General features: G+C 51.3%; 6 protein-coding genes and 2 non-coding genes across 8 annotated transcripts; 5 read left to right on the top strand and 3 right to left on the bottom strand.

Annotated features, from left to right (window-relative positions):
- Window positions 1–185: 185 nt before the first annotated feature.
- On the bottom strand, window positions 186–506 carry COL26b_010470 (uncharacterized protein; the record flags this gene model as incomplete). Its single annotated transcript, XM_053183169.1, has 2 exons — window positions 186–352; window positions 404–506. 2 exons carry the CDS (start codon window positions 504–506, stop codon window positions 186–188), a joined length of 270 nt encoding a protein of 89 aa, XP_053032889.1.
- Window positions 507–1,068: 562 nt separating this feature from the next.
- Window positions 1,069–1,841, top strand: COL26b_010469 (uncharacterized protein; the record flags this gene model as incomplete). Its single annotated transcript, XM_053183168.1, has 2 exons — window positions 1,069–1,393; window positions 1,459–1,841. The coding sequence occupies 2 exons, from the start codon at window positions 1,069–1,071 to the stop codon at window positions 1,839–1,841; spliced, it is 708 nt and encodes a 235-aa protein (XP_053032888.1).
- Window positions 1,842–2,229: 388 nt separating this feature from the next.
- Window positions 2,230–2,303, top strand: COL26b_010468. The gene has a single exon. It is a non-coding gene; the product is annotated as a tRNA-Val (tRNA).
- Window positions 2,304–2,306: 3 nt separating this feature from the next.
- COL26b_010467 lies at window positions 2,307–2,378 on the top strand. Its single transcript has one exon. It is a non-coding gene; the product is annotated as a tRNA-Ala (tRNA).
- A 927-nt stretch (window positions 2,379–3,305) lies between these two features.
- Window positions 3,306–5,033, top strand: COL26b_010466 (uncharacterized protein; the record flags this gene model as incomplete). Its single annotated transcript, XM_053183167.1, has 3 exons — window positions 3,306–3,539; window positions 3,610–3,991; window positions 4,045–5,033. The coding sequence occupies 3 exons, from the start codon at window positions 3,306–3,308 to the stop codon at window positions 5,031–5,033; spliced, it is 1,605 nt and encodes a 534-aa protein (XP_053032887.1).
- A 351-nt stretch (window positions 5,034–5,384) lies between these two features.
- On the bottom strand, window positions 5,385–6,422 carry COL26b_010465 (uncharacterized protein; the record flags this gene model as incomplete). Its single annotated transcript, XM_053183166.1, has 1 exon — window positions 5,385–6,422. One exon carries the CDS (start codon window positions 6,420–6,422, stop codon window positions 5,385–5,387), a length of 1,038 nt encoding a protein of 345 aa, XP_053032886.1.
- Window positions 6,423–11,626: 5,204 nt separating this feature from the next.
- On the top strand, window positions 11,627–12,085 carry COL26b_010464 (uncharacterized protein; the record flags this gene model as incomplete). The annotated part of the gene is made up of 2 exons (XM_053183165.1): window positions 11,627–12,022; window positions 12,044–12,085. 2 exons carry the CDS (start codon window positions 11,627–11,629, stop codon window positions 12,083–12,085), a joined length of 438 nt encoding a protein of 145 aa, XP_053032885.1.
- Window positions 12,086–18,653: 6,568 nt separating this feature from the next.
- Window positions 18,654–20,257, bottom strand: COL26b_010463 (uncharacterized protein; the record flags this gene model as incomplete). Its single annotated transcript, XM_053183164.1, has 2 exons — window positions 18,654–20,163; window positions 20,214–20,257. 2 exons carry the CDS (start codon window positions 20,255–20,257, stop codon window positions 18,654–18,656), a joined length of 1,554 nt encoding a protein of 517 aa, XP_053032884.1.
- Window positions 20,258–21,569: the final 1,312 nt, after the last annotated feature.

Raw genomic sequence — 21,569 nt, 5'->3', positions numbered from 1 at the left:
TGCGGGAATAGTGCGGGACGACAATTTGAACTTTGTCTAATTGAGCGTGAATGAAGGCATAAAAGCTCTAGGCACGCGTGATCATCGTGCAATACCCAATTCCCTCTCCCCGATTGAGCATCCCGCTCGAACATTTAAAGCCTCGTATCCCAGCACCAGACATTCGGGAAACCATCTTTGTCTGCTTATTCATGCAAAACCTCGCCGGTGAGGAAGATTGGCTCCTTGTTTGAGAAGTTGGAGACGTCGCCCATGATCTCCCCAACCTCCGGGCCCCCAAAAGCCGTCTTGATCTGCTCCAGGTTGTCCCAGTACACGACCGAACCGAATGCGTACAACGGCTTGGCTCCATCTGCCCCAGGCTGGAATTTCGTTACGGACCAAGACTTGACGCCGTACTTACCCCATCTCTCCTGGATCAGGGGCATGTGCTTGGTGACATAATAGTCGATGTCGTACTGGGCATCGTCGTCGTTGGGGAATACGACGGTGATTGTGATGGTCATTGTGATTGTTGGCGGCTCTTAGTGCATGAAGGCTGTCTTTGAATGATGGATGGAATGTAGTTGGAAAAGCACAAGAGGTGAAGGCGGTTGTTGTCAAACTTTACAACATGCCATCTGGAGAAGAGACTGGATGGGTGCTTTTATATGCGCTCTTGACTCGTCGGCAGTTTCCTCGCAGTTTTGGAAATATCAGCAACGACGTCGTCTTGCAGTGACACTCGGACATAGTCAGTTATAATTTCCGCTAGAACCGACGAGAAACACTTCTTAATGGATAACAGAAAGCTCGGAGGGAGTTAGAGATGACGTTGCCGAGCCTCGAGAGACAAAGTATCCACCCTGGTGATGTATGCCAGGATGTTCGTCCCTAGTTCAACCCAATGCAGTGGGGAACCATAGCCCATATTAGCTACTCTTACGGAGTCAAAACTCTAAATGCACTCTGCCAAGGAATACAAAAAGATGGCTTGGAGTACGCCAAATTACATGTCTTGATGTGATCGCAGGTTGACCATTCCAAATCTTTCTGCAATTGGAATAATACATTTCACTCTTTTTCACAATGACAGTAAAGCCTAAGGTTCTTGTCGTCTTGACATCCCAAGACAACCTCCCTACGCGGGATGGCATGAAGACCGGATGGTACCTTCCAGAATTTGTGCACCCCTATAACGCACTCGCTCCTCATGTGGACATTGTCGTTGCCTCGCCCAAGGGCGGCGAAGCTCCGATTGATCCCTACTCTGTCCAAGAAGCCAAGGATGACGCAGAGTGCCAGGCTTTCTTGAAAGAAAAGGAGAGCCTCTGGAAGAAGACGGAGAAGCTGGAGACTATGCTTCAGAGATCTTCAGAGTTTGCTGCAATCTTCTACGTCGGTGGCCACGGACGTAAGTGAATCAATTCTGAATTCGGAGTGAGTGCCGTGAGATCTCTGACAACATTTAATGTGTAGCCATGTTCGACTTGGCCGTTGACCCGGTCTCCCACGCATTGATTCGAGAGTTCTACGAGAACGGCAAGATTGTCTCGGCCGTCTGCCACGGTCCTGGTGCCCTAGTCAATGTCAAGCTGTCGGATGGAGAATATCTAGTCAAGGACCAAGAGGCGACTGGATTCTCCAACGCCGAGGAGGATGCGTATCATTTTACGGATGCGATGCCTTTCTTGCTGGAGACTGAGATGAAGAATCACGGAGCTCACTATGTCAAGGCAAATCGGCTTTTCGGAGTCAAGGTCGTGGTCAGCGGCAAGGATGGTCGGCTGATTACCGGGCAGAACCCGCCCAGCGCTGGGGTCATTGGAAAGACTCTTGTTGAGGCAATTGGAAAGCTTTAGAAGACAATCATAACCAGTGTTAGTGGAAATGATTGCAGGAGACTATTCACACCTGAATCGTGTGCGGTTTACCACAGCTTGATATCGTAAGATGAGGTCTTTCAATTCCTAAAGCAATTTCAAAGTATTTTACGTAATGAATTGTTGAGAAACGGTCAAAATGATCCTCCCGTCCTTGATCAACACGATTCGACGGTTTGAAATAAACTGAAGACTCCCGAGCTGGGCTCCGGCCGTGCTCCGGCTGCCCTGCCGAAACAGGCCGGGCCAGACCCGGACTGGACCCACATGAGGGCTTTCTTTTCGCTTCACGACTCGATTTTCCACCACACCAAATGCCAATGCTCCATATTCTCAAATTTTGCTTCCCGTCTCCAACAATTTAAATGGTTTCGTGGTGTAGTTGGTTATCACGTCAGTCTAACACACTGAAGGTCTCCGGTTCAAGTCCGGGCGAAATCATCTGGGCGAATGGTTTAGTGGTATAATACTCGCTTAGCATGTGAGTGGTCCAGGGTTCGATTCCCTGTTCGTCCAATCTTTTGCTCTTGAGCTTCATGTTGATTCCTTTTGAACTTATTATCTATCTGTCCGATGAGTTGATTGAGTTGACGGGCGCCACTGCCCAGACCGCGCACTCAGTACAGGCGGGGCCGAGCCAACCAATGAGATAAATTCAGCCTAATTGAATAAGAACAAGGAACAAACCCCAATGCTGCAGGTTCGCATCCTTTCAAGAATTGGTGCTGCTACGCATTACCTTTTTCGGAATGTGGCTGCTTACCAAGGCTAAGGGCACGAATGAGAGCTAGGCAACCGGCGAAGGATGCACATTTTGTTGATTGGCCAAGAAATGGCATGATGATAGCTTCAAACTGGTTAACGTGTTGTTCCAGTGGATCTTCGAGTTGATGATTTTTATGAGAGCTTGTCAGTATCCGCTGCGGCTTGAAGGCGACGTGATCGGGCTGTTGGCTCGTTTTGTACGTTACTTTGTCCAACTATGTGTCTTGCTGCATGTACCCGCTGTTGATCACCTGGACGCTGCTGTGTCGCCCAGGGACATGAAGAGCCGAAGCAATTTACCTTGAAATATCCGGAGCCGATGGCCTCCAGGCAGCCCTACAAAATGTCCAGGCTTCCGTCGCGCACACTGCCCTTGACAAGTTGACATGGGTAATGCGGGCGCGCTACCGGGGGATCACCCTTGCTAGTCTCCACGTTGGGCCCAACTCTCTGGCTCGCGTCTCCCACCTGTGGCCCCATCAAGCCAAACATGGGACGGGGTATGTCAGCATTGAGATGAGTTAAAACCCCAGAGCTTCCCCTCAAGTTTGACGCGGAGCTTGGGTCAATTCAGACATCAACCTTATCCCTCCGTGTTACCCGTGGTGAAGCCGTCACGACTCGGGAAACCGCAGACTGCTGTAATTTGAACGCTAGTTTCAGATCGCGCGGTCCACCATGGCTCCCACGTCATTGATCTTCCCCGAGCTCTCCAGCTGGTCAGGAATCGGCCTGCTGGCAGCGGGAAGCTTTGTGATCTTCTTCCTCATCAGCCGAACATTCTACAGAATCCCCTACCCGGAGGGCATCGCGCTCATCGGCGAGCCAGAGGGCGCGACGCGATTCAGTTTCCGCACCATCCTTCGGTACTACACAGACTGCCCAGGCCTGTTCCGGGAGGCCTTTGACAACGTCAGTCCAAAATTCCTTTATCGCTGCCCATCAATCCAGTTCGGACGCTAACCCGCGTTGGTCGATCCAGTATGCCAAGAAAGGTAAAGCCGTCGTGATCCCTGGCTTGGGCTTCCGCCACGAGGTTATCATGCCCACGAGCACGATGCGATGGGTCTTGACGCAGCCCGAAGACCAATTGAGCCCAAGCGAAGCATTCGCGGAGGTCGATCAGATCCACTACGCGCTTGGAGACGCTCGGTATGTGACGGATGCTTGGCAGGGGCATCTCGTCAAGACAGACATGAACCTCATCCTGGAGAATGTCTGCGCTGCTATGAACAACGAGCTGGGTATCGCGGTCGACAGGTGGTTTGGTAAAGATACCGAGTGGAAGGAGATCGACCTGTTCTCTCTCATCAGACAGATTGTCGCACAAGCGGCTGGTCGCTTCACCATCGGATTGCCCATTTGTAAGACAAAGTTTCCTTCGAAAGTGGTCATCAAACTAACTGATGCGACTTAGGCCGAGACCCAGACTATTTCAAACTCAACTACGAAATCATTGACCATCTGGTCGTCAACGCTGGCGCTGTTGGGGGTGCTCCCAGGATCTTGAGACCTCTCATCGGCTACCTCCTGAACCTGCCGCTGCATGGCAAAATCAAAAGACTGAGAAAGATGTTTGAGCCGTACTGGAACGAACGCGTTGAGAGCTTGAAGTACGGCCGCAACGACCCGGACCATCCGGAGCCGCAAGACCACCTGCAGATGATGGCAAGGTACGCCGAAAAGAACCGCGTCGAGGAGTTCAACAACGTCGACATGATGACGCGACGTCTCATTGCTGCGAACTTCGGCTCGATGCACCAGACAAGCATCCAAGCGACGAACATGCTGCTCAACATCATCGGCTCCGATTCCGAGTTCAACACGATATCCATTCTACGCGACGAAGTTAACCGTATTCTGTACGAAGATGGCAACGACAGCTGGACGAAAGCCAAGGTCAGCAAGATGATGAAGGCCGACAGCGTGGCCCGAGAGACTCTTCGCCTCCAGTCGTTTGGTGGACGCGCAGTCTTCCGCAAGGTCATGGTCGATGGGTACAAGGGCCCAGACGGAAACCACCTGCCCAAGGGCACGCTCATCTCATTCCTCGGCCAGCCCGCTGCCACGGACGGCGAACTTTTCGAGGAGCCCCTCAAGTACGACCCGTTCCGGTTTTCCCGGATCCGCGAGAATGCCGCGGCCAAGGATGAGAAGGTGCCCCGTGTCTCGTTTGTCACTACCAGCACCGATTATTTGCCGTTTGGACACGGAAAGCACGCGTGCCCTGGCCGGTTCCTGATCGACTTTGAGTTGAAGATGATTATTGCCTATGTTTTGGGTCACTACGATGTCGAGTTCCCCGCAGAGTACAACGGGCAAAGACCGCCAAATTACTGGATGACAGAGGCACTGTTTCCCCCCGAAGGAGCGAAAATTAGAATTAGGAGAAAGGCTAAGGCATGAAAGGGGGGTTAGACATGAGATAGCTGCCCACCGGCAGGGTGGGGCGTGTCGTATTCGTATTTACCCCGGTGGGATCTCAGCCAGTTCGTCTGGATTGATAACACATGAATTCAAATCATTAGAGAGTCTGTCACATCAACCTGCAAGTCATGTCCAAAGGGAAGACAGGATATTCCAGGGGTAATAAGCGGACCCTATCACACCCATGGCATTTGACGCACAATATTTGACCGAGACGGCGACTTCGGATTGACGAATACACTAACAGCTACGAACTATGTACAGGAATGTTCTAATACTTCCAGTATCTGCTGAAAATTACACCCGGCCGAAATCCCTCAGCTATCTACCCTAAACACATTGAGAGTAGTACTCGTTGAGAACCTGGCAAGTCGAACCAGAGGCACAAGTCGTCGAGCCACTGTATCCAATACCACCGCACTGGCCATACTTGGGCACGGTGCTGCCGCCGGAACCTCCTCCTGCGGCGGTGGTAGTCGTCGTCCTGGCAGTGGTCGTGGTAGCCGGGGCCGCCGCCGTTGTCGTCCGAGCCGTGGTGGGGCTGCTTCCGCCGGCACCTCCGGGGGCCGTCGCGCTGGATGTCGCGGTCGGCCGGGCGGTGCTCTGAGCAGCAGTCGAAGACGAGATTCCCGCCGCCAAAGTCGGACCGGGGATTGGGTAGACCAAAGGCGAAGTGTACAGGTTGAAAAGAATTCCGGGGTCGTCTGACTTGTACAGAGCCGTGCCCTTGACACCAGCCGGAGCGAGGGAGCCGCCGCCAGTGACCTGCAGGTTGAAGCACTGCGGGTATGCCTGGGCGCCGTTGACGTTGCCGCCAGAGTGCAGCGCGATGATCTCGTGGCGGAGAACGTAGTTGCCTGGGGCCAGGTTCGATGGAATCTGGACGGTCCAGGTGAAGTTGTTGGCCATCAAGACATCGTCGGCCCACTTGCCGTTCGAGAGCGACATGTCAATGAGACCGCCGGCGCTGATCTTGAAGAAGTTCAGCGAGGTCTTGTCGACGGACTCGCAATTGCCGCTGCACTTGGCAAGGTAGTCGATCACAGGGCCCTTGTGGGACTCGGGCCATGTGTTCCAGACGAGCTGGATCTTGGCTCCTGCAGGGACGGTGGCATGGCCTCCGGCGGGAGATCCGTTCTTGTGGCAGATGATATCGCCTGTACCGAAGTTGACTGGCTCGACGAAACCGTTGTCAGGGGCATCGATCTTCCATCCGACGACCGGGTATGTGGGAGGCGAATACGTGAACGCAGGAGAGTCCCAGCCGCGGTAGGCGACGTTGTCAGCCACTAGCCAGTCAACATGGCCGTGTGAGGCGACCAACGTTGCCAAGGATAGCAGCAGAGAGGAGGGAGTGATGATGCCCATGGTCAGCTTGAACGTCTGAGAAGAACGATAAGCGTGTCTCGAGTTGAGAGAAGGGGCCCGGCTTGTTGGATGATGAGCGGTGTCGAGTTCAGGCAATATGCACTCCAAGAGACGAGAGGCACGGCATATATAGTGCATCATCTGGTGCCGGAGAGACGCGTCGACTGAACCGGAAACTCGGCAGTCGATATTGAGCGAACACCCAAAAGGGTAAGTTTGTTGATGACAGAAACCTGAGTCGGACATTGTGCCATCGTGAAAGGCTACGCTGAATCGCTGGCTCAGCAATCTAGGGCCGCCTTCCGATTCTCGGGCACCAATAAGCAGGGCAAACGTGCCATTTCCCCGCGGGCTGTCGCGTTGTCCCTTGCTTCCCTGTGGGCGACGTCTGTCACGAGCGCATAGCGCGCGGCGCCACGATGGGACATATTCATCCGGAGTGCCTGAATAGGATGCCGGGTCTTGGTGTTGTGCTGACGATTATTGATTGGGAGCCACCACATGAGAGCGCGTGGATGCGGTCAAGGGAGGGCACGTGTAGCCCTGAAACGTCGGTAACGAGGCGGCGCCATCGAAGAAGAAAACTGCAGAATCAGGAAATCTCGGGTGGCTTGCACCGAGAAATGTGACGGCGGGTTGGAGCCGGGGTTGCATCGGAGGACCGGGGATGTGGGGTTCCCCTGATTGGTGGGTGAGAGACACTGGACCACCCGGAGGATGTTTATATATTGCCGGTGGCTCCCTCCTTGCGAGTCGCTTTCTCGTTGTAGTAAGTCTTTGTCATGATATTTGTCGGCTGGTTGCATCCATGGGAGCCTGTTAATACTCAGGATGCCGACTTTCTGCGCCTCATGGAGCGGGAGCTTCGCAGACTAGATTTTGGACGAGAGTCTCGAATAAGCAGATTAGTAGTTTCTCAATTTCAAATAGCCTCCAAGATAACACAAGACACGTGATGCCCAACTATCCGTCACGAGTTTCAAATAACTGGCGCTTTTTGCCTAGCTTCGAAGGTGCCGAAGCCAACCCCTGCAGTGCCAAGCCTGTGATGTCGAACCATCCCAGACGCGCCTAGTGAGTTGGGATACTTATATACTGAGGGCCAGCTCTGCAGATAACGTGAAATTCGTGGGCCATTGAAGCCCAAAGTAGATGGCTCGTGGCTGATAGAGCAGTAGCAAGAGGTAAACTGATTCTTGTTGCCCTCACAGAGATACGCAAGCCGCCGCGCCGCCAGCCAAGCAACTGCCTATTCCTCGGAAGGGTAGATTGAACGATGGAGTTTTATATGAGAAATACTCAACTGACCGGAAAGGTTCGAAGAGGCTATTTGAAAACAGGCTACTTCAATGATTCACAATGTTCCATTTCGTCTCGTCGCCGGTGACTGTGAACCCCTGAATATGGTCGTTTCCATGGTTGGCAAACTCCACCCAGATATCTTTGAGCCTGTCACCTAAACCGTCCATAGCGTCTTGAGATGCTTCTCCTCCTAACATTGGTGCAGATTTCCATGACTCCCATGAACCAAGGAGGAACGGTAGCTCGATGCAGTGGGCCGCGCGCAGTGAGCTATGTGAAGGCTGCCACTGGAAGCGGTAGAGTGTTGCCTGACCCTCCGCATCCAAGTATTGCTTGTGGAGGCGATCGGTGAGCCATGTGAACACCTTTCCAGAAACGAACCAAGCTGCAAGTCGCTCGATGAACTGTCCAATCAAAGGCAGATTAATATAAGGACGCAGGGTCTTGTTCATTCGGACGAATGGGACGCCTTCATCATTCGTGTATCCAAGCATGATGGGTATTCGCTGCGCTACCAGGCGGAGCTTCTCAGGTACATCTGTATGGTTGGGTAATGGTCCATGCCCCATAAGCGGACCGAACGGCAACTGTCCCGTAGCAGTGAGAAGAAGCTCAGTCTGTAGAGATAGCATCTCCTGGGAACTCCTTGGCCTGGTATCGGTCGCGAGTCTTTCTTGGGCAAGGCGGCCCAACGACCAAACCACCTCTTCACGGTCTGGCGTCCATATCTCCAGAGGCGCACTTTGTAATATGGCTTTGTGAAATAGGCCATCAGTCCCTTCTGCAAGCATAAGACAGTAGATGGAACCTGCTCCGGCGGATTGTCCAAAGAGCGTGACGTTGTCAGGGTCGCCGCCGAACGCAGCTATATTTTCCTTGATCCAGCGAAGAGCTCCCATTTGGTCCAGCAACCCAAGATTTGCGGGAGCGATATCTGGTATTGGCTGAAACCCGAAGACTCCAAGTCGATAGGAGATGTTGACGCCGACGACACCTCTCTCCACTAGGCCAGTTGGTTGGTAGCAATCCAGGTCTGCGCCACCCGAAACGTAAGCCCCTCCGTGTAGATACGCCATGACCGGCAGCTTCTGTCCGCCCGAAAGCGCATCGACAGTTGTAGTTACTGTCACATGTAGACAGTCTTCGTCTTGGTCGCGCCCTGCTGTGATGGGCCTGGTGACAAAATCCAGCCGGGAAGGCACAGTCTGGGGGCAGATTGGAGATGGACCGGTACAGTCCTTTATGTCGTTCCATTCGCCAACAGGGGTAGGAAGCTGAAAGCGACTTGCGGATGCATATCGAATTCCTCGAGCTCGAATGAGCTGACCACCACACGCAACTGATATTTTACCTCCAGGGAGATCGATAATTTTGTTGTTCATTGATGCGATGATGTTAGCCCTGTCTTCTGACGTGGAACTATCCCGAGGTATGCGGTCCGGTCGCAGCGGCATGGGTAATTCTAGTCTCCGCTATGAAACGTACCTGATTATCAAAGAAATTACCCCGACTTGAAATATCCGGATTCCGTGCTGATTCTGTGCCGCTCAAGCCCCATGCCCAGACTCACACAGCCACATCCATACCTGTTCCGCCTCACCTAGGTATCTATTGGCTTCACTGAGTTACCCGCTTCAACGAGACAGTCATCTCCCATTCAGCTACTTCTCAAAAAAGGCCACCTCTCGAGACGCCCATGTTTCAAATGTAGGACAATTCCATTCCATTCCATCAGCGGCAATGATCAATGGCACAGGAACATGCTTTCTGGGAGGAGGGGGAAAAGCATTTCGAGTGTTATCTTCTGTGAGAGAGAATGTGTATTCATCCTTGTTTGCTTCCGCCCTTTCGACATTCTCTATGATCGAGGAGCTGTCGCATGTTGTAATCAGCGTTTCGATAGGAGTCTTTGGACCATACTGAGCTTCCATCACATTGTGAGTTTTGCTACCTGATTGGGTGGATATTACTAGCTATCTGGGCCGGTAGTAGATATAGACGATAACAGGGACGGCGACGACGACGACCAAGGAGACCAAGATCAAGACGACGCCGGGAATAGGGGTAACAGGGACGATATAGATAGTAATTCTTCAAATGAGTTACATTGCTACCTAGACATATAATATAATATAAGTAGTTATCCGCCTGGTTAGCGAGGAGTCTCCGCCCGGATAGCAAGACTCGATATTGTTGCATATTGTACGGTTACGGCAAGTAAAAGTACCAAGGTCTATCGGTCAGCCTAGGAAGTCCTCAGTCAGCCTGATCGCCATTTTCATTGGGACGCAAACAGTCGATTGATCTTACATGTACCTGCGATGGGCACTGGAGGTATCGAATTGTCTCAAATCGAATGACATTCGTCAATTGTAGCCAATTACATGCTCCGGAATGCATGGCGAAGCGGGGAGTCATTGCGGCTGAGGCCAGACAGGCAAAGCTGGGCTTTAGCAGCTCGTAGCCTCATTCTGACATGCTTCCTATTTCATCTATCCATCGGCATCTGCAAGTTAGACCATTGAAACCCAAGATTTGAACTGATTTCATCTTTATAGACTTTTCATGAACGTCAAACTGCGACTGCACGTCAGATATACCTACAGCCATGGCATCTATCGGGAATGTTCCTAGCAGCTTGTGGGAAAAGGCTTTCCAACTATTGGATTCTGATACACAAAGGGGATTAGGTCCGTCCAAGACGAACAGACGCGATGTCCTGGTTAGTATTGCCCCTGAGCCTCCAAATCAATCATCTGGATCATTCGCTTATTCTCATTTCCATAAACAGAGCGCAGTACTCCAAGAAGTCGAAAAAGCGAGGGACTTGGCCCTACGGAAGAGATGGAAGTTCACGAAGCCCAACGGCGACTTTGTGATCGTTAGAGATGTAATGGAGAAGATCGCAGGATGGGTTCAACGTTTCAAAGAGACCGCCGATGCCGCAATGCAATACGACCCTGCTCATGCTGCATTGCCCTGGGCGGCATTTAGGTTCTTGTTGCAAACCACAGTGTCTGAAGCTCAAGTATTCTCCGCAGTAGTGACAGACCGTAAGTGCTTGGACAAACATAAGCTGGAGGTTATAGAGCTAACCTGCCTCAAGTTGAAGACATTGCTCGAAAGCTAGCGAGGTATCGCATGACCGAGAAGCTCCACGTACGCAGGATACAGTCCGAGATAGACACGGAGGTAGAGCGCGCTTTGGTCCGCCTTTACGCAGAGATTCTTACCCACTTAAGCTACGCTGTGAGGTTCTACAGTGAAAGAACCATCGGTAAGTATTCGTACTTTTCATCATTTCATTGATGAATTTCCACAGTGGCTGGTCTCGAGGCTTGAACTGACATCAGGCTTCGCTAGCCCGGGCGGTTAAGGGTCCCTTCCGCACAGTCAAGGAAGACCGAAAAAAGGAGTTGCAAGATCGAGAGCATGGAGTCAATCAGCTTACCACACTTGCGGACGCGGAAATACTTCGGTCCTTCGATGGGACATTCAAACGATTTTCCATGCAGGCGTCCAGATTGGTGTCCGAAGACTAATTCAACGAAATTGCCTCATGGCTATCCGTCGCACCTTACTACTCTCATCACCAATTCATTGCCGACTCTCGCCTGACAGGTGTCGGCCAATGGTTGCTCAACCACCAGGACTATACCCAGTGGCTCACGTCCAGCTCGTCCTCTCTTTTTTATCTCTATGGGATCCCTGGGTCAGGCAAATCGACTTTGTGCTCTGTGGTCGTGGATACCATGATCTCAGCGGCCGGCAACGACCCATGTGCGTCTCCTTTGGGGTATTTCTACTGCGCGAACCCTGAGTTCGAAAAGGCGCGTCGTTCATGTGACGATGTCTTGAGAACTATACTGTTTCAACTTTCCATTGATTCTTCGAGTCGGACGATGGTGAAGCAGTTTCTCTACTCGGAGTATGAGCGACAACTGGCCCGATCTCCCGCCGGTAGGTTTGATATGGTGAAGCTCCGGACCAAAGACTGTGTGCGACTTATACTGGAACTGGCCGAAGAAGATCCTATCACAATCATCATCGATGGCCTCGATAGTATCGATGATGATGATAAGTATACGCTCATCAAGACTCTCGATGACATAGTCTCCCAGGCCGACAATGTGGTGAAGATCTTCGTCACGAGCAGAAGCTCTAACCAAGCCGCCATGATACCAACGGCCGCCTTCAAAACCCAAATCACTCCTGAGGCCACGAGACAAGACATGGAGGCTTTCGTGAAGCATCAAATTGACGCCGCGCTGGCAGCCAAATTGCTACTCGGGGGAGTTGTACGTTTCGACACACGCAAGGTGTTGGAGGAAGCCCTACTTGAAGGTGCTGGTGAGATGTGAGTTCCTGCCCCAGCGATATTTTGTTAATTGTGTCATCGCCCTGGAAAAGGCTGTGCATAGGAGTGAGGCTGACGAATGCAAGGTTTCTCTGGGTCAAACTCTGCATGGAGCGCAACTGTCGTGAAACGGTTGAGGATGATGTCCTCTCCGCTCTACGCACTAAGCTCCCCGAGAGCATAGACCAGCTTTACCAAAGCTCTCTTGACCGCATATCGAGAGCCGGGAATGAAGTCCGTGGCCTTGCGATGAAGGCCCTGTCTTGGGTACTGCACATGAGAGAACCCCTGACCCCACCGGCCCTTTTGGCAGCGTTGGAATCTGGCCAGGATCCTACCCTGGATGCAGCCCAATTGATGAACATTTGTCACAATTTGGTTGTTCTGGATACCCAGTGTAATGTCATGAGGTTCTCGCACCAGTCAGTGCAAGACTTCCTCAAAGGCCATGAGAGTTTCGCTCCGAGGACAGCCCATAATCTCCTGGCTTCTATCTGCATCGAGGCTTGCTCTCGCGGACCAGTCTCAGAGCACGCCCTAGCAATCCCAAGCGACGACTTCTACGTCTACGCGGCAATGTACTGGCCTGTTCATTCTAAAATGGCCCAGGATTTATGCACAAGCGGACCGTCGCCTGACGACGCAAGTCTCACACAAAACATAATCTCATTTATGTTTGACGAAGACAGGGCAACGACCCTGTCCTTCAAACTTTGGATTGAAACAGTAGGCGACATCGTCGCCTCTCTTCAAAGAAGCCATCAAATACTACCCGCTTTGTCCGCCATTTCCGAGTCCGAGAACGGGTTTCTTTTCGTGTTGAGCACTTTCGGACTCGATGGTGCCCTCATGATGGTTCTGTCGCAGATTGATTCTATTGATACCAATCAACGGAACGACATAGGGTATACACCTCTCCACCTTGCATCTATGTTTGGCCATACTAGTACTGTGATGATCCTGGAGAAATATGGTGCGAAACTCAATGTCGAATGCGGGAAGTTCGGGAGTCCGTTGCATGCGGCATGCTTCAATGGGCATTTACAAGTGGTCGAAAAGCTCCTGGAACTTGGAGTCGACACAACCTGCGGTTCCAATTTCAACACCGCACTACAAGCTGCCTTGCGAGGCGGCCAAGAAGATGTAGCGGTGCATCTTGTGGATCACGGTGTTGCAATCACGAACGAAGAAGCGTATGAGGAAGCAATGCAAGGTGCTGCCTCGGTTGGTTTCGTCAGACTTGTTCATTTACTTGAAAGCTCCAAATTCGACATTCTCAAACGGGAATCCAAAGACAAACTCAGGAAAAGGTTGTTGAAGGCAATCCAGGGCGGTCAGCTCGAAGTTCTTCGGCGATATTTTCGCCGAAACATCGGAACCGACGTTTTAATTCCCCCAGATGCTGTTGCTGTCGCAACTTTATACAATCATAAGGACTTAGTAGAGTTCCTTCTAGATCAGAAGAGGCTGCACTTATCAACGAGACTTGCCCAGGCAGACGTGTCTACATCAAGGCCAACCACCTCGATACGTGTGCTTGTGGACGGCAGAAGTGCCTAGAAGACAACACAGTCGTCGAAGGGTGCACAATCACGACACAAACACGGAATTCTACGATATTCATAAAGCTCAAAAACCTCTACTCGATTACGAGGTAATTATCGGAGAAGGGCACGGTGAATCAGAAACAACGCATTCGAGCAAACAGCAGGCTTCTCAACTGCAAGACCAAGCAGCGAAAATGTCTGGCTCTCTCCAAGCGGCAGCCTTTGCAGGTCATATGAATACGGTCAGACTGCTTTTGGAACACAGGGATACCTTAGGTATATCCAGTCATGAGATCAAGTTGGCTGTGGAGGTAGCGGAGGAGGCTGGCCACCTGTCCATCATTCAACATCTTATTAAAGCCACAAAATCTGAGGAGGAAGTCCGCGACCATATTAGGGGCATGGTCAACAGAGGGCACGCAGCGCATCAAACTGATGTGGTTAACTTCGCACTCGCATTGGCTTCGCAACATCTTTCGCCAGATGAATGTTCCAGGTTGCAAGAAACGACTTGCACAACAGCTGAAACATACAAGACAACAGGCAGGAACGAAGAGAAGCTATACTCAAGTTTCTTTAAAAGCTGCGAAGCGGGAGATTTTCACCTGATGAGTGTCATACTTGAAACAGGAGACCAAGAGTTACTGTCAGTAAGGGACGTCGAGGGCGGCCTCCATTTGTGCGCTCTCCATAGCAACCTCGCCGTCGCTCAAATGCTCCTAGACGAGCCTCTTTTGCAAAAACCAAACTTGGTTTTCGCTGAAGAGGTGTTTGTGACAGCGGCGGCTAGTGGATCGACGGCATTCATGAAGTTGGTTCTTCGCTATTGGCCGCAGCTGCTACTATCTTCTGGGTCGACAGCATTGAGCCACGCGCTGGTGAAATCCAGTGAGAATGGACACATAGATGTTGTTCGCTACTTGGTGCTGGATCTGGACGTTGATGTGAACACAGTTTTGCACGACAAGCGCTTTGATCTGAACTGGATAGACGGTGCAGCCACAGGACTGGAGTTTTTCATGCACCAGATTTCAGGGGGCCCACGTCATCGCGCCATCGGACCTCGGATTGAGGTGAACTACGGGACCGTGATACCTAAGATTTCACCTCTTCAGGCCGTGATTAGAGGGTTGGTCAAATTTGACCCGGAAACAGACTTGGACCGGAATGATCTAGTATCGATGCATCAGAGGCATTCGCCACCACACGCTGAACAGGATCAACAGGAGCAAACTTTGGCCTTTCTTCTCGAAAAGGGCTCTGACCCTAATGATTTTGGCGGCCAAACGGTATACCCGATGCAACTGGTTGCGAAGCACGGTTCTGAATATAGCGTGGATCTCCTTATTTCAGCAGGGGCGGATGTAAACGTGGAAGGCCACGACAAAAACTCTTTTTCCGACCGGTCTCCGCTTGGCAACTCGCATCTGGGCTCGACAAACAACAAAAATGCACTTCTCGCAGCGGCTGGTCGTGAGCTATCGGCCCTATCAATAGTGCGAAAGCTTGTAGCTGCTGGGGCAAACATACCACGTCGCCTTGAAGAACAACACAGTCTTCTAGAACAGGCTCTGCGCCATTTCCACGGAGACAATATTCTCGGAAGCCAAACCTATGGATCGTACCGGTCTACAGACGGTAAATTTATCGTAACGCCGTCCTTGGAGTATCTTTTCACGGAAGGTTGTGCGGGAGTTCTTCTTTTCTTCCTCGCCCAAATGCCACACGTCCGGACAACAAATATCCAATGGGGTCTAGTCCTCCAAATGGCTGCCTTTATCGGAGACATCAAAGCTGTTGATCTTCTCCTGTCCCGAGGGGCAAACGTAAATAGCATTGGGTACTTTTATGGCACGGCTCTACAGGCTGCATCCTCAAGTGGCCACGACAAGGTAGTGCAAAGCCTATTGGATACTGGTGCCAATGTCAACCTCATAGCAGGCCGGTGGGAGACACCTTTGAGAGGCTCTCTTGTTGCCGGTCACGAGCAGAGTGTGAAAATCCTTCTCCAACGCGGAGCCAGGGTTTACAACGAAATCCCATCGTCACAGAACGGCTCGGGAGCACAAAGTTGGAAGGAAGCACAAACTGATCTGCAGTTGGGAGTTGCAACGAAGGATGCGAAGATTGTCAAGCATCCTTTATCGAAAGGGGCAGACCCGATTATTGACCCCCAGGAAGGACAGCATCCTCTTATCATGGCTTCTGGAAATGGAAGTGTGGCCATCGTCCAGGATCTGATTCAGGCCGGGGCGCCGGTGAATATTCACGGGAAGAAAAGAAGGGGTTACAAGCACTTTCAAGCTGAGGATGCGAGTCCGATGCATGCAGCCATTGCAAATGGCTCCTTGGACGTGGTCGAAGTCCTCTTGGAGAATGGCGCAAACATTGACCTCAATATTCAGGAATCAGGCACCCCCCTCACTATCGCAGCCGCGGAAGGTCAAGCTTCGATCATTCGTCACTTACTCATGGTCGGTGCGAAAGACAGCAATAGCCGGGCTTTCAGGAAAGCCATTGAAAATAACCACGTTGAGACTGTGAGGGTACTGCTGGAAGAAGGAGTACAGGTTATGGGCATGCTCTCTGTGGCATGCGAGCGTGGTCACATCGAAATCATTGAGCTGCTTGTTGAAAGCATCACCGACAGAGGCTCTTTGAAGGCCGCTCTTGATGAGGCATTCGCCGTCGAAGGCCTCAAAGATTCTGTAGTAAAAGTCCTTCTTTGCTACGCGGCCCCGACAGCACAACGTTTTCTCAACGTTTGCGCAGTGGGATCGCCATACTCTGTCAAGTCAATGCTGGAGCAGGGTGATATTGACGTCAACACACCAACAGAAGATGGCGGTAATTTGCCGCTCCAAGTCGCAGCGCTGCATTTGAATTCTGAGGCAGTACAAGTCCTTCTTGAAGCCGGAGCTCACACAGAGCGCACCAGTGCAGAACATGGCCCGCCATTGATATCTGCTCTGGAAGCATGCGCCGCTTGGATACTGTGCCGAGAGAAAGATGAGAGACTAAAATCACTGGCATTTGGGACAGGGGCCCTACACTTCACAGTCCAGGTCTTTCCGGTTGAAGTGTGAAGCCATAGTGGAACTTCTGATCGACCACGAGGCAAATATCGCTGATGTGGGACGTCCTCTCGGATCTCCACTACATCTTGCCTGTCTGCTAGGGAGTAGGCCCATGGTCGAGAAGCTCATACAACGTGGGTGCGATCTTGACACTACAGTAGGACACTTCGAAAGGCCTATTTTCTCTGCCATCCGTGGACAGAACGCAGACATTGTTCTGATACTCCTGAAGCATATGCCAACCCCGAACTATATTCACACTGAATATTCTACACCCTTACATTACGCATGCGCAGTGGGTGATGCTGCATCTGTCCGGACGCTGCTGGAGTGCGGTGCAGATGCTGATATTTCCAACCAGCTTGGTCACACACCTCTAACGATTGCGCTTCTAAACCCGATTTCTCAATATGTGCCTGGACGCAGACAAGAAGAAACCTCTTTGGATGCGATTCTCTCCACAGTGCGGTCACTTCGCATTTCCGACCACGACGTTGTTGCCGTAGCTCAGTCTTGGACCTTCAATCCTGAGGAAACTATTCCTCAGCTATTGAATCTTGACAGGAGCACGGTGTTTCATGAACATACCATGTGTCACATGCTCAGTTCCCAGTCTTACGCCGACATACTCGGTTCCCAGTCTTACCCCAACATACTCGGTTCCCAGTCTTACGCCGCTGCGGGTGCAATCAAGCTTCTCATGTCCCGCATGGGTGGGATCGGAGTGACTGACCGAATGCTCAAATGCGTCTCGAGCGAAAAGGCCCTTAAAGCACTGCTCGATTGCACCCCTGGGAGAAAAGTGACAACAGATGTGCTTCTGGCGCAGGAGAATGTCGCATGCATGGAGCTCTTACTTAATTTCGACCGCGCTGCTCCAGCTACCCAAGAGATTCTGCTGCGAGCCTTGGAACTGTACGACTTTAAGGGCGACGCCAAACTTAGTGTCTTGGCAGAGTTATTCAAGCGAAACCCGGAACTCTGCGTCACCCAAAACATGCTGCAAGCAGCAGACTATGCAGCCCTCTTGGAGATACTTCTCAGCCATTTCAGACCTGCGGCCGGAATCTCCGAGGACACTCTGGACAAAATAATCACCTCGACAGATTGGCAGGGGCAAGAAATCCTACGTCTTCTCCTGAAGCACGACCCCAGCATTCTAGTCAGCGACAAGATCGTATTGCAGTCTCTGAAGCACTCCTCTTCGCCAGTTGACGCCCTTGAACTCCTTCTAGACCATCAGCCATCAATTGTTGTAACGCCTGAAATATTCCTACTGGTTTGGAAGAAATCACGCGAAGATTCGAGATTGAAGGTTCCAAAGCTTCTAGAAAAGCACGGAAAACGGGTCATATTCACAGATGAAGTGAGAGCCGCCATTGATCAGGCTCACCAACTAACAAGTGAGGCCTCGAAGAAAGAGCGTGTTTACAGGTTAAGGGCATCGGATGAGGAACAGATGGGCCATCACGGAACTTATCCTGTTCCTTAAGGAAGTAGTCACTCCCCGTCCTCGCACAATGAGTCTGGGCGAAAGTATTTGAAGTGAAAGACAGGTTGCAAGGGCTAGACATTATCGCGGCAAGGTGCTTGGCAACTGTTCCTTATGTTGAATTATGTTCGTCTACACAATAAAACGCTTTTTGGCTTTGAACAACATCGCCGAATCCTGATCAAATCTTTTTTCAGCGTAGAATCCGGTATTCTCATGACCCCATACTTCAAAATGATACAAGAGATGCGGCAGATTTCTCACTAATTTATGTTGTTGAAGGTATTTTCCTTACTTGTGCAAGCTCTAACATAGATATGATCTTAGGCCTACAACCCACAAGGAAATATACCAGACCCAGATTATTGGACCTTGTTTCGATATATAAGGTTACGCTGATAAGGGTATTGTTGTCCAAATATGCAGATGAAGGCTGAGAGCGCAGGAGATCCTGGTCTACCAGTAGTAGGTTTCATCAATCAAAGTCACTGGGATCGGTGCTTTGCCTGCCAGTTCGCTGACAACGCACCGCACTTCGTCAGTCATAGCTGCGGGACCACCCACGACGACGGCCGTATCTCCCTTGGCTTTTGCAATCTCTTCTTCCAGAACATTGCGCAACTTGAACCTCTCGCCTACCAGGATGTCCGTGTCAATACGATCAAGGTCAACGATTTCGACCAGACCAGGACTCCTGCATGACCAGTACACCTTAGCGTGTCCTGGGTAAGCACGTAAAGCTGGTGCTACAGCTGTGATTGCGACACCTCCAACGATGCATATGAGGGTTTGATACTTGGTCAAGTCGGGGTACGGCAGATAGTCTGCCTCGACGAGAACGGGGAGTCGGGTCTTATGGCGAAGCATGCCTGTGGCGCCGTCAAAGGTTCGGATTAAGAAGAAAAGGCCAACATGAGGCGGTTCGTGGATGATGACCACATCGGCGGCTGTGGTGCTGGAAAGCTTGGATGTCGACCCCAGTGACTTCTCGGTTGAGCTTCCCGAGGATGATCGCGGAGGATCCGCAGATCTCACTCTAGTTCCCATGATGGAGAAGGGATGACTTTCCCAGATTCTCCACGTTAGCGTCGGGAAGTATAGATAGGCGTGTCCGTGTCCCTTTGCCCCTTCTATGTCAACTTGGACGTATTCGTCGTCAATGACTGTGATAACGGCTTGCCGCCAGCCATTTCTGGCCATCCTGGCAAGCCTGGCAACGCGGTCGAATCCCCAGACTGCTATGGCGATGTACATCCAAATCTCGTATCCCCATTGATGGTTGAAGCGGTATATAATATGCAGGTAGCAACCTACCACCGAGAAGACAGCAAGTACGATGTGCCAAAAGAAGAACATCTCGTACATCTTGGCACGGAAGGGAATGGCTGACGCTGGGAGTAGCAGGCTCATCGCAAGCGTTGCGATGATGCCCCACACCCAGTAAGCAAGCTTCGATTCGCTATCATGCCATCCTAAGACGACATATATGCGAAGCCATATGATAGAGTGCATGATAGCTTGAAGGGTACACAGGTATGCAGTCCAACGATGCATGACCATGAATGTCGACTGTGTCCAGTCTGTCAACCAGTACAGAAAGTTGTTTCTGCCGGCATACAGAATGAGCAATGGTACGTTCGCAAAGCTGAGAACACCAGTGCGGTTGGCGACAGAGGTAAGGACTTCCTGTAACTGGTTGTCCCACCACCAAGCATTGGGCTGCGCCGACTGGATGTCCACTCCACTGAGTACGAAGTTGAGGACCACGATATACGCGATGAGCATCGCCTGGCCACGGGTGGGCATGATGAACATGTTGAAGTAGGGCGCTTGGTGGCGGCTGCCGAATAAGGGCGGGTCTATAATAGCGGCGCTGACTTTGGCTTTGAAAAGCTTGGGCAATGGTAGGAAGCGAAGCCAAGAGCTTGCAATGGGGACAATGGCGCCCAAGGCGATGAGTACTAATCTGGAATCATGTAAGCAGAGTTTCTCTCGAATTCAACAGACACGGCATACCCATATTTCTCATGGTGGGTTTCCATCCTCTCAAACATTTCCATTGTGTCATACTGCAGCTGATACTGGAAGTCGGCAACCAGAGCTGTCCGATTAAGGGGTTCTCCATATGCCAACGTCGAGGTGACATTACCCTGAACCTGTGCGAGGGCCTGTTGGTACGTCCACTTTGGAACCGGAGGTTTCGCAACAACATGAACTCCAGGTTCATCAAGCCGTCTGTGACTATTCCGGATACTCGCTTCAGTCTTATGCCAATACTTCTCAATCTCCCATGCAGGAAGATCAGTACAACGCTACTACAAGTTAGTACAATTCTCGCTATCGGACTCGCAAAAGACGTGACCCACCGATTGCAGGCAAAGGGCCATAGATGTTAGGAAGGCATCGTCAGTCGCGAAGCACTCAGGGGAGGTTCGAGGCATCGGCAGGCCACCCTCGATACCCATCGTGCTGCAATTCAGTGCGCTGCCGGAGAGCACCACGCGGCACGAGTAGGCGCAGAGGGGCTAAGCGCCGTCAGTTCTGAGTATCACTCTTGAGGTTGAATCATGCTCACTTGGTACATCGTGATACCGTAGCCGATGAGACCGTGGCCTGCTTCCCCCACCTCATCGGCCATGCACACCTGCATATGCATAGCCGCTAGGATAGGTATCAGGAGTTTCCTGAATGACGAAATCATCGCGAAAGCGAGAATATGCTCAGATGATTATGGGGCAAACTCGCTGAGAATGGACTGTGCTGCAAAGACTAAAGACCAGAATGCCCCAAGGTACTTCGAAATGAACACCGACTATGCGAGGCTAACCATTGTTTTACCACAATTCTGGCATGGTGTAGCTGCTCAAGCTCCGAGGTCATCATCTTTCACGCACAGCGGAGACCGACGGAGTTACCACCCTGAGCTCAGACGTGATTGGCCTCTGAGGGGTTTCGCAGCTTTGGCCGACTTGGCAGATTTTCACGGTGAATGGAAGCCGACGCCTTTTCCCGGTCTCAAACATTGACTCGACATGAAAGTTTGACGGTTCCCGATTGACCGGAATCTTCAAAAACAAGTGCCCGGTATTACAAGGCCAACGAAATAACTGCCTCTGACGTCTTGATTGGCCGTACCTGTTTGGCTATGGAATTACCGTTCACCATGCCATCTCCAGGATGATGCAGCTCGGTCGATGGGTTCTTAATCAACATACATGGATGGATGCAAGTCGAGAGTGCTCTCCGTCTGAGAGATTCATAATTGAAAATGAGAAATGTGGCTATGGTTCATTCGCTTAGAATATCGAATCGTTGATTCTTGCATTGCGGTAAAGTACCTACCTTGCGGAATCAGTTTTGTTAGCTGATGTA

This window comes from Colletotrichum chrysophilum, assembly GCF_026319265.1.
Source record: "Colletotrichum chrysophilum strain AFK26 chromosome Unknown scaffold_112, whole genome shotgun sequence".
Classification (NCBI taxonomy): Eukaryota; Fungi; Ascomycota; class Sordariomycetes; order Glomerellales; family Glomerellaceae; genus Colletotrichum; species Colletotrichum chrysophilum.
The sequence above is the reverse complement of the archived record's forward strand: the minus strand, read 5'-3'. Positions and strand labels throughout refer to the sequence as shown.